Below are 20818 nucleotides of genomic sequence, written 5' to 3' on the forward strand. Positions count from 1 at the left end.
CTTCTTTCCCCAGCCTGAGAAACAAGATACTGCACTGTGGAGATTCAGTTAGTGAGACAGAAGTGGGAGTTGCCACAACTTAAAAAAATCTCAGCCTCCTTTCTAGTAGACTTACATACCCATTGTGCCAGATTCATGACAAAAAATAATTTTATAACCTCAGCAGTTTGGAAGTAGGAAAGTACAGTTAACAGGAAGGTACCATGGTAGAGAATGCAGTGTGAATGACCAGACAGAAAAGAAATAATGAAGGAGTGGGATAGTGTTCCTACACAACGCAAGGTCATGAAATGACTTCCAGTGAGTAATATGACTCTCCTATTTGTATTCATGCAGGAGGAATTCAATATTCCTCTGAGTTGGAAATTTCAACTAAGAAAAAAAAGTATAAAAATGTGTTAACTTTATAGGGTTTCAGCTCCAAAACACCATTTAAACAAAAGCAAGTGCAAACATACAATAACATAATTTCTCTGAAATGAGGCAGAGGTTGCACTGCCATTGCCTAGCCAAGAAGCTGATTCCCAATTTGAATGTCCATTTACATGCACTAGTGTTTCCTTTCCTAATTTTCAACAACTTAGCAACACAAAGCAGTTTGGTGTTTATGTATATACTAGCACATTGCCCGTCAAGAATGACGAATTTCAGGCAGTGTTTACATGCCCCCATCGGTTCACCCCCTGCTCACCCTTCAGGGCTGGCCATGTAAAGACTCCCTCTGCCACTACTGCCTAGTCCTCCAGCCTTTGGTGCAGGGGCTCCCCCCTGCCCGCCTCCGCCTTGCAGCAGGGCTTCCCCTGCCTCCCCTCCCCTCCCCACTCCCCTCCCTGTCAGCAGTTATCGGGGCCAGGTGGCAGAGGGGGCGCTTCCACCATGATCCCCCCTCCCCACCCTGCTTCCCTCCCTTCCTTCCTTCCCTGAAACTTGGCCCTGACAACAGCCACAACCATGCCTGCCTTTGCCTCCCCCCGGGCCCACACGGGCTCCTTCCCTCCCTGCTGCCTCCCCCTCCATACTAGCTATTTTTGGGTGCCCCCTTCCTGCTCCCCTCCCTCCCTCCCCACCGCCCCACCCTGACAACAGCCGCCATCGTGACCCCTGCCTTCACCTCCCCCCACCCCTCTCTTCTACCTCCCTCCCTGCCCACCACCTCCCCCTTCCTGCTGGCTGTTCTGTGGGGTTGCGGGGATGGGCAGTAGAGGGGCGCCACCACCATAACCCCACCCCTTCATCCTCAGGTATGGAGGTGTGGGGAAGCCCTGCTGCTCGGGTAGCCGGGACGTGTTTGCCACCGCCACAAACTTCCCTGGCAGTGGCTTAAACTTGGGCCCACTCAGCCAATTGCCTCCCTTCCTTTTGGCGGAACACAGGCAATGGATCAAAAGCAGTACAGACAGACCGACAGACAAAGCCCTTTATTATATTAGAATCTTGTATTCATTTTGTTTTTTATTTGTAATATTTATTGAATTAAATTACTTGTTTTATTTTATTAAGCAGTGTAGAACTGTTAGCCTTGGTCTCTTTGTGTTACGTTGATAAGTGCTGTCATCATGAACCCAATAGGAGGAAAAATCTATATTCAATTAAAAAATCTTCTGTACCATGACTTGTAAGAACCTGAAATTCAGGTTTTGTCATGCTTGAAACTGTTCACAAGCCTTCTTGGTACGGGAAATGGATTATCAGCAGTTATTGAGGTATCTGTTTCTGTATTTCAGATGTATTTCATTATAAAGAAAAAATTATTATCCCAGTGGCAGTGTGTGGGGGGTTGGTTTTTGTTTTGTTTTTAATTTTTGTATTGTTTTGTTTTGTTATATGATTGCTGAGCAGGGGAGCAAGCTCTAGAGCAGATGCAAACATACAAACAAACCACCCTGTTTTCTCTTAAACCCCTGCTGGACGCCACTGTAGCTTACAGGTGTGCTTCCCAAACACCTGACACGTTCACTGGGATTCAAAGCAATATATCTGAGACTTGCTAATGAGGAATGTAAAGACATAGCTTTATTACAGCATTTGTATTATCTCCTAGTAAAATAAACCAGTGTATCATACATGTTTATGCAGTGATCTCTTCATAACACTGTTTTGCATAATAGTGTAAATAAGCAGCAGTTAAACGTACATTGTGCCTTTGCCTTTCCCAGCAACTAATCTGCCGAGAATCTGACATTTGACACATCTAAAATCCATGTCTAAAAACTTGTTTCTTTTTTCTCTTGATCTTTTCCAGTTACGTGAGGAATTTGACCGTGGCGTAGATGTTGTACTTGATGAAGAGCACAGCATCCATGATGTTGCTGCTTTGTTAAAGGAATTTCTACGAGACATGCCAGATCCACTTCTCACCAGAGAACTTTACACACCTTTCATCAACACTCTTTGTGAGCTTTACAACATCTTTTTCTTCCTTTTTCTGCTTTTCAAAAGCTCATCGTTCTAGAAGGCCACTAATGGTATTTCATTTTTTGAGTCATAATCATGTTTCCTCAGTTCATTTCAAATATTTCTGTATTTTCTCACTTGTTTTTTGGTTTGGGTACTGGATAGGCACACCACAAAAAACAAGAGAGAGACTGAGCAATGTACAGGTTATCCAGTGAATGCAGAAATCCCCACTTTCTTTCTGTATATGTGCACTCACACATCATATTTATACGGTGGTATCCATGTGATATAATAAGCATCAATTCTATAACTGGATCCATAGCAACAGATCTCTGTGCTCATGTGGAATCATTCATTTTAAAGGGATATACATAAGTGAAAGAGTCCAGCACAGTAGATCTGCTACTCGGGGCTTACAAAACTATTATGTAAATAACAGAGCCATATTATAAGGGCACATTTTTCAGAGTTGTTACTATCTTAACTGTACTCTGCCCACTAATCCTTTCTGTTCTGTTCTATCCTGTTCTTTCTCTATCATTCCAAACCTCTTCATAGCCTTGCCCAGCCTCTATTTGAGGGGGAAAATCTTATCAAGGAAATGTTTCTTTGTCTTCCATAAAAATAAAACATTTCTGCTGTACAGTAATATAACATCCTGAATCTCACAAGGGCAGTAATTCATTTCTGGCCATGGTATGAAGGTGTTCTGAGCTCTTATTTAGGGTGGTCTGCTTAACTGATACATAGGTTTGCCACTAATAGCAGTGTATCTGTCCACTTGTTTATTATAGTATATTCCCAGAAGTGTTGTGCATTTGAGTTTTTACATGACTCAAATGTACCTGTACGAAAGTCATACAGGAAACCCTTATTGCTGTTTCTTGTAATCATCTATTTTGTAAATATCAGCATAAACTACATGCATCTCATTGATTTGGGAACATTTAAATTTGCATCCTTCAAGCAGAGAACTGGATTTGTACTCTGTCCAGATTTCAGTGTCTGTGTCCTCGCTTGAGTGCATCTTCCTGCTTTTGACTAACGTTTTATTTAAGGTGTTTGAAATGAGTATGGACACTAAAGAATCTGTGTGCTATTCATTTTGCTTTGCAGTTTCCATAAGAAATAAAATAGAAAAACAGTGAGTTTGATTAAAACATAAATCTGAATTGAATACTTTAAAACAGCAGATGCACAACTATATAAATAGAAATACATATTAACAAATATATAAGGAACCAAAGGCTGAGTCTTACCTTTGTTTCAAATGATTTTGACGGTGTGTGAATCTGATGTGGTTTCATTATCAGGTAGGACAGAATCATAAAATCCTATGAGCAAAACGCCAGAAACATATCTTATGCTCCTGTTGTTATGTGCTTAAAATTTTCTGTACCTGCATGAAAACGTTACAATAAGAATGGTCATTAAGCTCCTTCAAACCATTCTGTGCTTGTATTATTTTCAACAGGAGCAGTGTGTTTTTTCTGCATTTATTATATTAGTTTGAATTATTTCCTTACAACTTTTATTTTTTCTTGTCCTAGTATTAGAGCCAGATGAACAACTAAGCACCTTACAGCTTCTCATTTATCTTCTACCTCCCTGTAACTGCGACACCCTACACAGACTCTTACAGTTCCTCTCTACTGTGGCTAGCCATGCAGAAGACAGCACAGACAAAGATGGCCAGGAGGTAAGTTCAGATCATTTACTTTCTTTGAATCCATGTTTCCTTAGATCAGAGAATAAATCTTTAAAGAAGGTAGGTTAGAGATTCACCTTAAAGACTAACTGAATCAGAGATGCATACACTTTTATGAGCAAGAGCTTACTTCATCAGAGTAAACTCTTCTTGCAATTATGCTCTTCTCTTAAAGAGAAGAGAAACGGAGACCGTAGTATCGTAGACAATACAGATGGGAAAGACAGCATTACCCACTCTCTTGCTATCCAGTTGTTTACTACAGTATATTCCCAAAAGCTTTGTGCATTTGAGATTTTACATGACTTAGTCAGTGAGGCATCCACCACTTCCTCTGGGAGAGCCACAGTCTAATAGGCTTTATTGTTAAAAAATATAGAACGTTATCCAACCTAATTTTACCCTTAGTTTCATCCACTTATTTTAGATGGAAGAAGTGTTGTGATTAGAAAAAGGCAGGGAATTAAGGAACCCATCTCCATCACTGCCTTGCTGTGTGACCTTGGCCAAATATTGCATCAAATGACCTTGAATCAAATATTTTTGATGCAATCAGCTGTTTGGATGTTCTGTCCAAGAATGGAATTTTCTAAAGCACATCTGGTTTAGCAGCACAAACCTTATTGAGTCGTCTTGTGCACCTTAGTCACTTAAGGAATTTTACAAACCTGACCTAAATGCTGCTATTTACACCTTCATTTACCAGCTAATAGGAAAATACACATACAGTCATGAAAGGCATTATAAGAGTTGCCTTGTATTCATTTTTATTGTGCCACGAATATTGTATAGCTATGCCACTAAAATCTTGATGCTGCAGAGAGATCTCTGCAGGTTCAGGAGTCTGCTGATGTGGGTTTCATTGCAGGGTGTAACAAAAGCAGGCCCCCAAGGGAGACCATGGCACCCCCTGTTGGTTGTATGTCTCCTGCCTGCTGCAATCTCTAAGATAGCCTCCCTTGATTCTTCACCTGCCACACCTTATTCTTGTTAAAATATTAAGGAAGGGAGGTTGCCCGTGGATTTTAGAGTGAGCTCTAGTCAATTCCAGCTGCCTGGAATCCCTGGTCTCAGTCCTGCCCTTAAGCTAAGTAAACCTTCTTGGCCTGTCTGTGCCCCCAGGGTACCTGTAGCCTTAAGGGCTAATTACATGGCTCTAACCTGGGATGGGCAAAATGCGGCCCATGGTCTGGATGTGTGAGATTTCCCCAGGCTCTGGCCTTGCTCCCAGGCTTGTCTCCTGTACTTCCAGGCCTCAGCCCTATTCCTGGGCCTGTTGGGACCTGAAAAACCACTCCTCAGTCCTATTCATGAACCTCCAGTAAAATCCAAACCAACACATCAGCTTTCTGACTACAACTTAATCCTCTAAGACCACTGGTTATCTGCAGCCCCTCTCCTTACAAAGTCTCATCCCTCCGCCAGCCATCAGCTTCTTACTGGCATATCTCAGGTATAGTAGGTTCTCTATCCAACAGCCTTCAACAGGTACCTTACTGCAGAGCTCCTTCCCCTCCAGCCTTTGGGGACCAATTGGCCGCTCTGGCCCTATCTTATATGCCAGCAGAGCCCTGCCTCCTTCCAGTCAGGTGACCCCTCCAGGCAGTCTGCTGGTGTTTCCTAATGGGCTTGACTTACTGGCCTCAAGGATGGCTTATAGCAGCAGGGCTAGTATGGATCTAGCTCTCTTGCTGCTTCCCTAGGTTCCTTTCCTATTGTACAAGCACAGCAAAAGGCATTTTTTTTCTCTTCCTGGGCTGTGGCTGCCTCTCTCTGTTTACAAATAGCCCACCTCTTTCTGTCCATCTGGGCTCCATTTGCCTCTATTTTTCTTCCCAAAGTAAAAGGAGCCATAGGTTCTCTGTTACTCAGGGTCAGAGTGTGAGGCTGCTTAAGAGTTGCTCTGGTGTGGCAACTATATTAAAGACAGCTAAGTGCTTCTTACAAGTGCATCAGCTCAGCTGTAGGTGTGATAGAAAGGAAAGCTTATGTAAGTAGCATTGTAATCATCAGGAATAAAATGGCATCTTATGGATGATACATAATTATGCTCATATTCACTTAATTATTCATCCTGATCCTGCAGAAAGGTACACAGATACAAGTGACTCATCCTGTTAATTTTAGTAAAGCTATTCACATACAGACTTATACACATGCTTATTTTTGTGTAAGCCTGAAATGTAAAAGACCTTATAAAAATGCTTGCTTTAATGAGATTTTTATGAATTAGAGTTTAAACTTACTATGAATAGTAAATAAAATAAATGTTCTATCATACAATCCCAAAATACAGTGTGAATGAATACCAAAAGCCTCCTGGAAAGCCAGTTTCATAGTCTGTGCTTCATCATCTTCTCTTTGTTTTTTAATGAATTTTTTGCATGCAGTTGAAAAAAGCCAAAATTTGTTCACTTGTTGTTCCTTTTTTACCTCAAAAAAGACACTTGGTCAACAGCTGTAATTCTTCTGCAGCCTTGTTTAGTTAAAAATGCAGGCAACTTTTGTTGCATCCTCAGAATAGCAGCCAAATGGAAGCATGTGAAGGAAGAACAATTGAATGCAACCTTGTCTCCTTAAATATTAAAAAAGTAAATATAGAGATTTTTTTGGGCCAATACCGATGACTGATTTTTTGGAGAGCAGCATCCGGCTGGTAAGTCTCTGTGGGGGATGGGGTGAGGGGGGAGGAAAGGGGTATGGGGGGGCAGATCGAGGCCCCTGTGGTGAGGGAGGGAGTGGGGCTGGGGCAGGGGCAGACACTGCACAGCTGGGGCAGAGCACAGGATGGAGCTGTGAGCAGCTCATCTCGGGGGCACAGGGGGAAGTGGGGCAGCTCCCACCACTGCACGCAACCTGGGTGTGCATGGGGAGCATGTGCCCCTGGATCTGTGCATGGGGCGAGGGTGGGCTGCTGCTGCAGGCTGAGCACCAAGCTCTTCCTGGCGGGGGGCCTGGGCTGGGCTGTGGTGGCACTGGGAAGGGGGCTATAGGGTGGGGCTGCAGCCACCATACAATTTTCCGTAGCCCCCCCTCTCAGCGCCGCCACTGCCTGCAACAAGTGCAACCCAGTTCAACTCCTTCCCACCCCGGAAGAGCCCAGCACCACCCTCAGCCTGTAACAGCATCCCACCCTCACCCCAAGTACAGATCTGGGGTCACACCCCCCCATGCCCTCCCAGGGTACATGCAGCGGCAGGAGCCACCCCCTCTGCCCCCCCCCTCCAATTTAAGCCACTTGTGGCTCTGTCCCATGCCCCACACCATCTGTGCAGCACCTGCCCAAGCCCCAGCCCCACTCCCTCCCTCACCAGTGTGGACTTCAATCTGTCCCCCACATGTCCCTTCTTCCACAACAGACTTACCAGCCAGACCAGGCTGTTCTGCACGCTGTCAGGCTGCGTTCCTGGACTCCTGTTTGCTGTGCTCCAGCTGTGTGCATGCACGGGGCATTTATCAGTAACATTATTGGCCATGTCAGCCAAAAAAAGCTGATTGCCGATACTGGCAATTTTCTTTATATCAGTGCTGATCCAATATGGGACCGATGTATTGGTGCACCTCTAAAAGAAAGAGAATAAATATTTGCAATTACAAATTTGATGCTGGAAAATCTGTAAGACCCATTTAATAGAAACATTTCTTTCAACCGACCTATTTCAAGGCTAATAGATTATCAAGAATAGGATTATTGTTGCTTCTGTGAGTACAGAGCTGTAGAGGTAGAATAAATGTCCCAGTTCAAAAAAGCAAAAGGAAGATGGTTAGTAAAACCCACTCACAGCTTGGTTCGAGCATCTTGTATATAGAGGGATATCTGGGTTTTTATTTACTCTGTCCACCAGAAAATATACATACTTATTTAAAATGGTACATAGGTTTTATCTTTTGCTGATGCTGTGAATTGCTCAGAGAGGGAATTTGGGTTTCCTACAACCCAGCAGTGTTCTAACTACTGGGTTCTGAAGGGATGAGGATATTCCATGACACTACTTCTTTCCCAAGTCTCCTTTTGTACCCAGCCTTTGGTGCTCCTGATTTTGTGCTCTGTTTCTTCTAGGTTACTGGGAATAAAATGACATCACTTAACCTAGCCACCATATTTGGTCCCAACCTGTTACACAAACAGAAGTCTACAGACAAAGAATTCTCAGTTCAGAGTTCAGCTCGAGCAGAAGAGAGTACTGCCATCATAGCTGTAGTACAAAAAATGATTGAAAATTATGAGACTCTCTTCATGGTAGGTGAAAGTTTCTTCATGTTATCCTAACCCGTTTTATCTTTAACGCTTTTATGTCCAGAACTCCTAGTTGGTGCTCTCAGGGAGCTGCATTGAGCTATGTTTAAATCAATTATCTGAACATTGTTATATGAAGAGATTATTAGAATTGACTTAATACATTTGGTAAACAGGACACATTTTTGCATTAAGGGAAATACTTTGTATAAGGGTTAAATATTAACAACCAGTACATAAACATTTCTTGCATGTAAAGGCAAATAAGTCCTGAGAAGCTGAATTGGTTCTCTGAAAGGTTTACGCTGTTGCTGTGTGTGCGTGCATGCATGCATGTGCACACAGGCAGCAGAAGGCTGGGATGTGGAAGGGCTTAGCTACTCACAAACTAATTTTGTGGCAGCGAGCAACAGCAGCAGCACCATGGCACTGCTCAGCGTGCAGCCAGGCCAGTGCCCCGCACACATTCACCTCCATGTGGCTGAGAAAGAAGAGGCTAACGGCTCATTCCTTGCACCATGCAGAGCATGATGGGAGTTGTAATTCTCATGCTGGTACATGCACTTGCCCCTCCTCCCCATAACATTTTCTTCCTCCGTCTATGTGTGTGCATATGCATATGAGAGAGAGACAGAAAGAAACACTTGTTTGTAGAAAACCTTTTATTAATCTCAAATGGAAACACTCTGCATAATTATGTTTTTAAAAAACCTAGCAAAGTAGTACAAAGGCTTGCTGTCTCTGCATTGTCAGGGATTGTGCCTACATGCAGATGACACAAAGCTATTTGCAGATGACACAAAGCTATGGGGAGATGTGGACATGCCGGAGGGCAGGGAACAGCTGCAAGCAGACCTGGACAAGTTGGACAAGTGGGCAGAAAACAACAGAATGCAGTTCAACAAGGAGAAATGCAAAGTGCTGCACCTAGGGAGGAAGAATGTCCAGCACACCTACAGCCTAGGGAATGACCTGCTGGGTAGCATGGAAGTGGAAAGGGATCTTGGAGTCCTAGTGGACTCCAAGATGAACATGAGTCGGCAGTGTGACGAAGCCATCAAAAAAGCCAATGGCACTTTATCGTGCATCAGCAGATGCATGACAAATAGGTCCAAGGAGGTGATACTTCCCCTCTATCAGGCGCTGGTCAGACCGCAGTTGGAGTCCTGCGTGCAATTCTGGGCGCCGCAATTCAAGAGGGATGCGGATAACCTGGAGAGAGTCCAGAGAAGGGCCACTCGTATGGTTAAGGGCCTGCAGACCAAGCCCTACGAGGAGAGTAGAGAAACTGGATCTTTTCAGCCTCCACAAGAGAAGGTTGAGAGGCGACCTTGTGGCTGCCTATAAGTTCATCACGGGGGCACAGAAGGGAATTGGTGAGTATTTATTCACCAAGGCGCCCCCGGGGGTTACAAGAAATAATGGCCACAAGCTAGCAGAAAGCAGATTTAGATTGGACATTAGGAAGAATGTCACACTTCTTCACAGTTCGAGTGGCCAAGGTCTGGAACGGGCTCCCAAGGGAGGTGGTGCTCTCCCCTACCCTGGGGGTCTTCAAGAGGAGGTTAGATGAGCATCTAGCTGGCGTCATCTAGACCCAGCACTCTTTCCTGCTTATGCAGGGGGTCGGACTCGATGATCTATTGAGGTCCCTTCCGACCCTAACATCTATGAGCCATTGACTGGGCAGTAGCTCATTGCTACAGCACAGTAGCGTCATGTGGCACAAAGCTTACTGCACAGTAGTAATAAACTGCTGTGCATTCACATCACCTAAAAGCTGTTCAGTGATGCTACTTCACAGTAACTCAGATGTCTTTGCAGTAACAACTGCACAGTCAGTGTCTTGTGTAGAAGAAGTGGCCAGGGGATCAGGAAGAGACAAGGTTAGAATTTAGGACAAGAGAGGAAGGAGAAACTTTTAGTCCCTTCAAAGATTTTCCTACTTCCCACTTCCTTGTGGGCTTGTGGAAAAGACAGAAGGAAGGGGTTTTGTGCCTTGTTAATTGGCTAAAAGAGATGCAGCATAAGCTTACTGGCTCCCAACTACCTTTCCCCTTCCAAAGGAAGGTTGACCTGTGCTGAACAGGTTATTGCCAAATAGTTCCCAGATGTGTTACTTAATACAGTTGTGCCCTAGATAAACCACATTCTTGGTGTCTTGTCTTCCTGTGGTGTCTGGGGCAATGAATTGTATGGTCTCATCCTTGTCTTCAGTTGTCTAAAAAAGTGTCAGTCTGTTTGCCTGGTTTGTGATCTTGGCTGAAAGGAGCCTGTGTCCTGGACTAGCAGAGGATAGTGTTGGTCTGAACTGTCATGCCATTATCTTAAGGGAACCAGATACACAAAAAAATGTTTTGAAGAAAACTTTGTCTTGGAAAGGTAAAACGTGTGTGTGTGTGTGTGTGTGTGTGTGAATAAATAAATAAAAGCACCCCGAGTAACCAAGGAGCACAATATGCTCTACTAGAGGCAATTAGTTCCCAAAGCAGAAGATACGAGCTCTGGAAAACTCCTTCAGTGCTGCAGTGTAAAGGGTCACCTGGCAAAAGAGTCTATTGTGTGGTGCAGGCAGTCCTTGGACTTATGACACAATTGGTTCCTGAAAACCGCATCTTAAGTCGAAATGTTGTAACTCGGAATCAATTTTCTCATAAGAAACAATGTTATAAATGGGTGATTGGTTCCTGAACCAAGGCCCGATATCCTATTTTCACCAACAATACCCTAGAATGTTGTACTCGATCAATCATAGATGAGTAATATAGCTACATTAATGTATTTTTATTGTAAATAGCAATTATATTGATTTGGAAGGACTTCTTTGAGGTGACTTTGCTGGACTTTTTTAAAGGTTCTTGGCTGGACTTTCTGAAGGGTTCTTCGCTGGAGTCTTCTCAGGAGTCTTGGCTGCAGGTTTTTCTGGAGTCTTGTCTGCTTTCTTAAAGAAAGTGTCCGAGGAAGTTTGGACAGATGTTCTCCAGGGAGATGAGCGATGCAGCAAACTTGTTCGTTGTCATGGTGTCTCATCAGATCAAGCATTGTAAAGTCGAAACTGACGTCATAAAGTTGAAACAGGGTGTCAGTTTATAAACATTGCAAGTGCGAAACTGCCTGCATATGGTACAAGCCCTGCTGGCATAAGTATGTTGGCCAGCAGGGGTGAAAAGATCACACCCACTAGCTGATGTAGCTATAACAGAAAAGACCCTCGTGAAGAGAAAGCAGTGTTGGCAGAAGACAGCTTTTTCTGGCTTAGCTTGTGATGTTGAGGGAGGTATAGCTAAGTTTGGCAGGAAAACCTCTTCTGCTGCCGTACACTGCATCTTTACTTGAGACTCTGTTAACATATTTATGATAGCATAGCTACAGCAGCAGAGAGTCTATAATATAGTCGTGTCCCAAGACGTAGTCCTGTAATGTAACATAGGTTTGAGCTAAGTATTGTAGCCCAAGAAAAAGGTGGGAAGCTCCCATGATATTACAGAGAAGGATTGAGCTACAGAGAGGAGCACATGAAAGTGACAATAAACTCTGATTGTGGGTCCAACCACAAGATGAGCTGCTTTGTGGTTTTTGTGTCCTTTATTTCACATGGTATTTGCTTTCATTACATCCTTTGCATATATTTTTTCTTTTCATTTCAGTAAAGCATTCAGCAATTTGTTTTTTGTCATGTTTTTTACAGTTCGGGAAAATTTCTCAGCTATTTTTTCCTTCTACGGGGAAGAAAAATCTGACAGAATAGAAATCCTCTGAGATCTCTCCATGCTCTAGCAAGGCTGGCAGCAATGATTTTGTTACAGCAAGTTTAAAGTAAAACAAATGTTGACTTATTATTATTATTATTATTATTATTATTATTTTTATTTCTCTGTAAGAACATTTTACAGAACAACCACATTTCAGCACATTACACACATTCAGAATTTTAGGTGTGGAGAGGGTGGGGTTTCAGGATTGATTAGCCTGCATATAGACACTTTTAATTGCAACAGTTTTATTCCTTTAGCTCTTCAGGGCTTTCATTATTTTCCGAAGCTTATACTCAGTGCTAGAAAAATTACAAATAGTTTTCTTTTGGTTTTTTTGTTTTGTTTTGTTTTTTAATGGCTTTTCAGTTTTGGAGTCTTATTAAAATCTGTGGACCTAAAATTGAGAATAAATGGCTAGCTGTGTGCAAAGAAAGGTTAAACTCGCTCAAATAGTCTTCTTATGACCAAAGTTGGGCATGACTGGTTAGGCTGCAGTACTTTAGAGAAGGACTTGGGTGTTACAGTAAACCATAAGGTGCATATAAGCCAACAATGTGCTCGTTGCAAAATTAGCCAGTAGTATAGTAGGCTGTATTAACAGAAGTGTCATTTGCAAATCAAAGGAAGCAATTCTTCTACTCTCTATTCAGGACTGGTAAGGGCTCACCTGGAGTACTGTGTCCAGTTTTGGGTCCCACACTCCCAAGAACGATATGGACAGTTTGGGAAGGGTCTAATGCAGAGCAACAGAAATTATTTGGGACCTGGGAGGCATATTTTATGAGGAAAGGCTGAAAAAACTAGATTTTTTTTACTCTGGAGCAGAGAAAACACAGAGGGGATTTGATGACAGTCTTAAAATACCTGAAAAGTGATTATAGAGAGGATGGAGATGATGAGCTTTTTTCCATGGCTGTAGGGGACAAGATTAGAAGCAATGGCCTCAAACTACAGCAGGGAAAATTTAGGCTGGAGATTAGGAGACATTTTCTGACTGTGAAGGTGGACAAGCATTAAAACAGGCAGTCTAGAGAACTGGTGGAATCTCCATCCTTGGAAGTTTTCAAGAGAAGGTTGGGCATTGGATGGCTTAAATCAGGGATGCTCCTGCCTTAAGCAGGGAGCTGGACTAGATGACCTTGTGATGTCCCTTCTAGCCCCATTTTCCTATGATCCTTTTTTGCATTGATTTTTTTTTTTTTTTTTTTTTAACTTTTACAAATGTACAGAACATATTACTTAGTGCAAGGTTCAACAAACAGGTGTTTCCAGCATCAAGTTTTGTCTCATGTCCATACTTGTTTTTATGTATATCTTTATCAACCTGCTTATAATTATTGTTTTATCAAACCTCCACAATGATCTATTTTCAACTTGTTGATATCTTGTTTGGAAGCAATGGAATGCTTTTTTACTCTCTGGCTAATTAGCACTCTGCATTCTTTGTTAGGTGGTGGAATGGTGGGAAAAAAACTGCAAATGTATTTGTAATGAAGCTCTGATGATTCACAATCAGGCAGCAGTAAATTGTTTTCCAAACCCAAAGGAGAAGGGAAGCCAGGACTGCTGTTTATACTTATTGTTTGACATTTGTACTACTTTTCAAGCAGAGAAACATCTGGACTAGAGCATACAGTCACAGCATATAACCTACACCCTGGCAGTAAGGCACTACATTTTTCTGAAGCTGTGACCTGGCTTCAGCATTGAAACTGGATCAAGATTTGTGAACTAAAAACTAGTAGAACAGAATGTGATACTTGGCCCAGACCACAAACTTCAGAATGGTTTTGAGTTACTGGTAGGTCACAAAGGTTCTGTTAGAAAGAACCCAGATTACTATGGACTGTTTGGATTTCTAAAAGGGATTCCAGCAATTCAGATTAACTCCAACCGTCTGCAGGCCTGCAGATTTACTGTGATGCAGTAGATGCATTCTTATTTTATTCTACTATCCTATCAGACTCAAATTGTTAATTTATTTTGGTCTCCAAACCCCTCTCACTTCCCTGCAGATGCACAAAAATATAGTCTAGGGACTCATAAAAGAGTGTTGTTTGCCTGGCTCTTAACTAAGGCGCTATTCCTGCAACTGGATCCATGGAGACAGACAGACATCCACATGTTGCTCTACTGATTTTATTGGAGCTCTGTGTGGGTGCAGGAGTTAGGGTTGCCAAGTGGTACGTATTTGGTGACTCAGTCATGCAGTCCCACATCACAGCTGAATTTTCACGTCTATCTCAGCTGCAGAGAGAGACTAGTCATTTGCTTCTAACTTCCTAATTTTCACTGTTAGGGAGTGCTGTGCCTCACTGTATAGACATCCAGGCACAGTCTCCCTCCTACTTTGATATCAGTCAGGAACAAGCAGCTAAAAGGCAGCAAAAGAGGAAAGAACCCATAGGCTAGGGACAGGCATTCAAAAAGCCTGATCCTGAATTGATTCAATCTTTGTAGGTTAGTTTAACCTGGCTAGGCTAAACCAGTTTGTAACCTCACAGACACCCCCTCTGGACTGCAGAAATGCTGGCACATGCCTGCAGTGGCTCAGACTAGAAGTTGGGGGGCATTAGAGCAGCCCTCCCTTCCCTTCTGTAGTGCTGAGGGGCGGCATGGCTGAGCCCTGCAGGAAGGAGGCTCTGATTAGGGGGGGATAACAGAGCATTGACTTACACAGTAGGGAGTTACACAGGGAATTGTTATCATTTATCAGCCCATCAAACAAAACAACAGCATCTCTCATTAGTTCAAGCTCTTAAACAATATTTTCCAAGGCAGGAACGGAGGGACATTACCAGCTACCTGTTGATTAGCTCCAAAAAGCCCTAAGTGGACACTGTCCTGTCTGCCTTTGTCCCATCTCCCACACCACAGACCGTAGCCAGCATGTAGTATGCTAGGTAATGATGAGAGGTGTCTGTGTAAGGCAGAGGGGGGAATGAGGGAGAAGGGGGAAACCAGGAAGATGTCTGCAGTCTCTGCTGGAGCTCTAGCCAGAGAGCAGAGGGGAGGGGACAGCTCTGCTGTGTAGCAGAGAGCCCCACCCTGCCAGAGAGCATGCCAGGATGCTGGGGGAGTCTGTTTTAACTTAAAGCAGTAAGGGGTCTGGAACAGACACTGCATAAACCAGTTTGACCCAAATCAGTTAAGTCTGATACTGCATTCAACCAGGTTTATCTCAAACCGGTTTCACCCATTTTGAAACTGATTTATGTGCATTGAACTTCTGATCTGTTACAGTCTTAAATCACTTTCTGATCACTTAAACTGGTTTATGCATAATGTCTGTCCCTAGCCATACTGGTTCATAATTTCCCAGCCACACCACCACCAGCTATTTGGGGAACCTCTAGTTCAGTTTCCTGTCCCTAGGCAGTCTCCAACGTTCCAAACAGCCTCAACAACAAAGCTTCCCAACTCAGACCATCTGTTCTTATCCCTCTCCTGAGTATCCTCAAATTGCCACCTGCCTACCCAATTAGGGCTGCCAAGTCTGATGCAGCTCTGTGACCTACCTTTTGATACTGCTTGCATCTAACTGCAGGATCTGGGTGTTTAACAAGATTACGTACATATATAAACATACACCTAATGTGTGCAAATCATCCACAGGCATGCAAGACGGTTAATTAAATTTGGATCGCAGTATTGCACATAGAGAAGATCCAATCTTGAGAGTTATAAGTTTATCAGCTCAAATCCTCAAAATCAAAGCCATTCATTTAGTTCCATATTCTACAATATTTTTGTAAATCAAAATTTTCATGTGTAAATATTTCTAAGTCTACTGGAAGATTTGTGTGGTTGCTTTGTATTTTCATTAGTAACTTATTTTTGCTGAAGCTGTCTTCAGTTGGTTATATCTTTGTTTAGCAGGCTGATAGTAAACTGAGTCCATACAGAAAGAAGCAAGAACTGCTTTACCCTCAGATTTTTGTTTGGAGCTATTTCTACTTTATAGAAAGACCATGTAAATGGAGAAGTCACAAAAGCAGGTTTATAGTGTTATGATTATGAAAGAATATTCTGTAGAAAGAAGATTTGATTATTTAAGAACCCATGTAAAAATTGCCTAACAGTAAAAAGCCTTTTGGAGATTAGAACCCAAAATATGAAATCTAAAAATGCAGGCAACAGAGGAAATTGTGGATGAACATGCACATGTTTCACAGAGACTTTGGATCTATTTGAATCAATTAATTGATGCATACTTTTATTTATTTATTTATTTATATGAATGTGCCCATTCTGTAACCTGGCTCTCTAAAAAGTTGCCACGCCTAACCCGTCACCTTGAGCAATCTATTAGTAATCCTATTCCTATTTCCCATTAAATGCTAAGGAGAACAAATGGAGCATGCAATATGACCTGAAGGTCAGTAGATTTAGACTTTGACAAATTGAGGCCAGAAGTAGATTGCACACTTCATGACTCAAGATTGTCCTACTTCCACCTCCATCTATCATAAATAAACCTGGGGCTATAGTTCAAGTTCTTTAGGTATTTTCATCATTGTTGCATGGAGAGAGAGGAATTTTTCAGTGCAACATGGAAAATGTACCTGAAAATACACTAGTTATTTGTATACAGTCTTATGTAATGCGAGTGCTGATCTGACCCCTGCCACAGACAAGCTGCCATATTGTACCAGCTAAAGTCACCAAGGGAAGTTAATGTTTAGTACCTTATGGAGTGCACTAAAGAAAGGTGGAGAGATCTAAATTAAAAAAATGGCACAATTTCTTCTACAGCCTTAAGAGGTAAAAAAAGCAATATGTTGCTGGTAACTGAATGTCCAACATGATCAGCAGTTTGTAAATCAGAGTTACAACTAGAATGGAAATTTAGTCAATGAAGAGAATTTAAAATTGCTCTTCCGGTTTTTAGGATTGGATTCTCATCTCACCTGAACAACTAGTGTCCTTCAGATAGGTTTTTAACCAGCTACCCCTCATTCAAGCCCCAATCTTGGCTGTATACTTCTTTTTTCATATGGCTGATGTCGATAATTGCATCAGGAACAACAGAGTATATCACTAATACTTCCTTCACATTTGTGGATCAGTTATTATATGTTCCATGGTCTGTTCTGGCTGCACACTGGGCGCTACTTTTGTGCTGTCTAGGTCTGATAAAATGGCATCATCCATAAATTGGAGACAGTACAACTCCCATTCTGTCCCTGTCTATCTAAGTAGCCCTGACAAAGTTGAACAGGAGACAAGAGAGACTAGAATCCCATTGTAAACAATCATATGCTGTTTCCCCATGTATTGTATCAAGAAGAAACAAGCCCTTCCAAAACGTCTTTCTTCTAATAATGGTGCCTGCTTGAGCAGAGCCTCGTAATGAGATGTATCAAAGGATGTGTCTGTGCCGTAGGTGGGAAGTGGTTGCAGCATGTGCCAGTTTACCCAAACCAGCTTTAATCAAACTTGCAAGGGTAACACAGCAGTTAAGTCGCTTTGGCATGGGCTTTGCCGAAGGCTCCATGCACCTAAATAATAGGCACACAGTTGGATAATTGCAATTTTTGGCACTTTCATACAGATCGGGTTTCTTTTCTCCTCTGTGGCAAGTACAACACACTGGGCCACAGAAGGTAACAGAATCCTAAAAGTAGATGTAAATGCCAAAACCTGCTGCTGTTTATGGATCATGTAGTAAAGGCTTTGCCATTGCCCAAAGCATTTTCTAGCCCTCCTCTTAATGCTGATCCACCATATCTTGAATTTATGATCTATTGGACAAAATGCCCTGGGAAGCATCTGTCTCCTTTGGGAGCAGAAAGCAGAGCTGCAGCCCAGGATCACCTCCCACCTAAATAAGCATCCATTTCACTGATCCACATGCCCTCTGGCTTCTCCTTTTTCTTCAGGCCCCACGTATCTCCCTCTCTGGAGATAATGCCTGATATATGGCCTGGTAGAGCACTTTGGTAGGAAGCAGGAGACATGGATTCAAGCCCCATCTGGGTGCATGGGGCCTAGAATCTGGATCTCCCATTCCCTGGGCAAAGGCCCTGGCCATTAGGTTGAAATGTGGGAGAAGATCCTCCTACTCCTCATTCTTCTGCAACTTTATTTTGAGACTTACCGAATCCTACACACATACCTAGGCAGCTGTGCAGCTGGCTTGCTGGAGTACAGCCCTTTTGAGCATGCTCAGGGGATAGAGTCCATCCTGCCTTATCTTCATTGCTATTTGTTAAAACCAGCTCCAAGATGCTTACAAATGCTGCAATTGCTTCTCCTAATTGCACAGCCAAGATAGCATCTGAAAATTTCTTTATAAGAAAAGAATATGGATTTTTAAAATTAAGTTTTTAAGCTGGGATATTCAAGGGAGGAAAAAAGAATTTGGCAGCCAATTCTTAAGGCTTAGTCACCACTGACATCCTGCTTGCCCTATAGGCATAAGGCAGTGGTGCTTAGGCCTGAGGTACTGGCAGCTTAACTCACTCTTGGTATAGGCCATCTAACTTGCTCTTAAGCCCTTGGATAGTCTTAGCATCAAATCCTTATTTCAGCTCCAACAAATAGATTAATTTTCAAGTACTGAATACTCAACAGCTCCCCTGGATATAAAATATCTGGATAGGTCTGGAAATATGACAAACACCTTGTGATTTTGTATGAGAGAGATTGGGAAAGAAATAGGAAAAATGTCCCACCTGTGGGGTATTTTACATTTAGTTTTTCTGGTTCTTTAAGACCAGAAATCCAGATGGGGATTTCATAAGCTCCACTAGTTTTTCTGTTTTGAGGATTTCATTAGGACTTCTCAAGTGTTGTACAAAGCTATATATTAGACACTAGGGCTGTGCGAAACAGCACCAATTCCTTTCAACTTCTGTTTTGCCATTTTGAAGGGACAGTGTTTCATTTGGCTGTTTCAAAGCACTGTTCCATTTTGTTTTGTTGAAACTGTTTTGCTGTTTCGAAGCTGTTTCATCATTTTGCCCATAGGCTATAATGGGGAATCACAAAAATGCCTATAACTTTGTCATTTCTTTCCTGATTCAAATGAAAACAGAAGAGATGGTAGCCCCTGCTGAGGCCACAGAGCTTGTAAAGTTTCAAGGAGATAGGTGCAAGGTTTTCTGAGAAACTGCACCTCAAACTGTTCAGAGCAAAACATCACTTGTGTGATGGCACGGAGTGGGGGGTGAAGACAGTAGGTCTGTGCAAATTGGGAAGTATTTGATTCTGATTTGGATTTGGGCAATTTGGAGGACAGTGATTTGATTCAGTGATTTGAATCACTGTCCCCATTTGATTTGGCCAAATCGGAATCAGGGATTTGGCACTGATTCGGAGATTCAGATCAGCCGGGGAGAGGCAGGCACAGCTGGGTGGCTGCAGGTTCTTCTGCGACTCCTCTGGCTGTGCCTGCCTCACCCCAGATGGAGGGAGCTGCAGGAGAAGCCCCTATGGCTGCCTGGCCCAACCCCAGCCTCTGCCCACCCCCGCCTAGTCCTGGCACTTAAAAAGCCCCACACTCACCGACTGTAGTAGGGACTGTGGGACCTCTTTGCAGAGCCCCCCATGCCGATCCCATGCCCTGATTTCACCCCCCCCCTCACCCAGCCTGGCCCCTGATGGTCCCCTGCCTGGCCCCAGCAGTCCAGGAACAAAACATTATTTTTAAAAAAGCTCCACACTCACCAGTGCTGGCAGCAGTGATCTGGGAGCTCATGGCAGAGGCCCCTGCACAGCGCGGGGCAATACAGGGCAGTGGGGATTGCCTCCCACCCCCACTTGGTACCAACGCGGCAGCTGTCATATTGCGTGGGTGCAACACGGCTCAGCAGGGTGCTACATGCTGTCTGGGAGCTGGGGCGGCTGGGCCTGAGTGGTGCTATGCTCTGGCTGACAGGTGGAGCCACTTCAGCTCCCAGACATCACACAGTGCCCTGCCAAACCGCGCTGCACCTGCATCGTGGGGAAGCTGCCATGCAGGTGCCAGGTGGGGGGGGGGGAGAGGCAAACCTGGACTGCTGGGGCCAGGTGGGGGGGCCATCAGGGGTAGGGCTGGGTTGGGGGGGGTGATCGAGGTGCAGGGTCTGTGCAGGGGTGCTCTGCCAGCCACTGCTGCAACTGGTGAGTGCGGGGCTTTTTTTTTAATGTCAGGACTAATCTGGGGCCAGGTGGGGCTAGCCAGGGCAGCCATGAGGGCTTTTCTTGTGGCTTCTCCCACCTGGGGAGAGGTAGGCACAGCCACCCGGCTGTGCCTGCCTTTCCCCAGTTGTTCCAAATCTCTCCAAAGCTTTTCCGAATCAATTTGGATGCTTCAGGTTCTAATTGGACTTTTTAATATGTCTCTCGATTAAATATGGATTCAGAGATTTGGCTGCCAAATTGGGCTGAATCTCCTTCGAATCGAATCGGCGACCGAAGCTTTACACAGCCCTAGAAAACAGGCATGGTAGCGTAATGGACCCCACTAAACCCTGTAGGTTATTGAACCCCTGTGAGAGAAAGCACAGATTTCTTTTCTGGGGGAAAAGAATCAAAATAGACTAACAAAAACAACAGAGAGAGGATTTTGGGGGAGGAATAAATTGAAAGGAAGGAATATAATAATAAAGGGTATTAGGAAAAGAAAAGGTATTGGAACCCACTTGCTAGGAACAGACTAGCAACTAGGAAGTGATAGCCTTTCTGATGCTGCTGAGCTGGTGGAGGAAACAGCTCAGTAATCTAACCCCAAGGCAC

The 20818-nt window shown here is 43.4% G+C and overlaps 1 protein-coding gene across 4 annotated transcripts in view; it reads left to right on the top strand.

Moving 5' to 3' along the window:
- The window catches only part of ARHGAP6 (Rho GTPase activating protein 6), a 556002-nt gene that overhangs the window by 523810 nt on the left and 11374 nt on the right, over nucleotides 1-20818 (top strand). For all 4 annotated transcript variants that reach the window (XM_019495006.2, XM_019495002.2, XM_019495001.2 and 1 more), the window contains 3 exons: nucleotides 2243-2393; nucleotides 3948-4096; nucleotides 8166-8345. In XM_019495006.2, coding sequence (XP_019350551.2) covers nucleotides 2243-2393; nucleotides 3948-4096; nucleotides 8166-8345 — 480 coding nt within the window. The remainder of the gene's footprint in view (nucleotides 1-2242; nucleotides 2394-3947; nucleotides 4097-8165; nucleotides 8346-20818) is intronic.

This window comes from Alligator mississippiensis, chromosome 1 (genome assembly GCF_030867095.1).
Source record: "Alligator mississippiensis isolate rAllMis1 chromosome 1, rAllMis1, whole genome shotgun sequence".
Lineage (NCBI taxonomy): Eukaryota > Metazoa > Chordata > Crocodylia > Alligatoridae > Alligator > Alligator mississippiensis.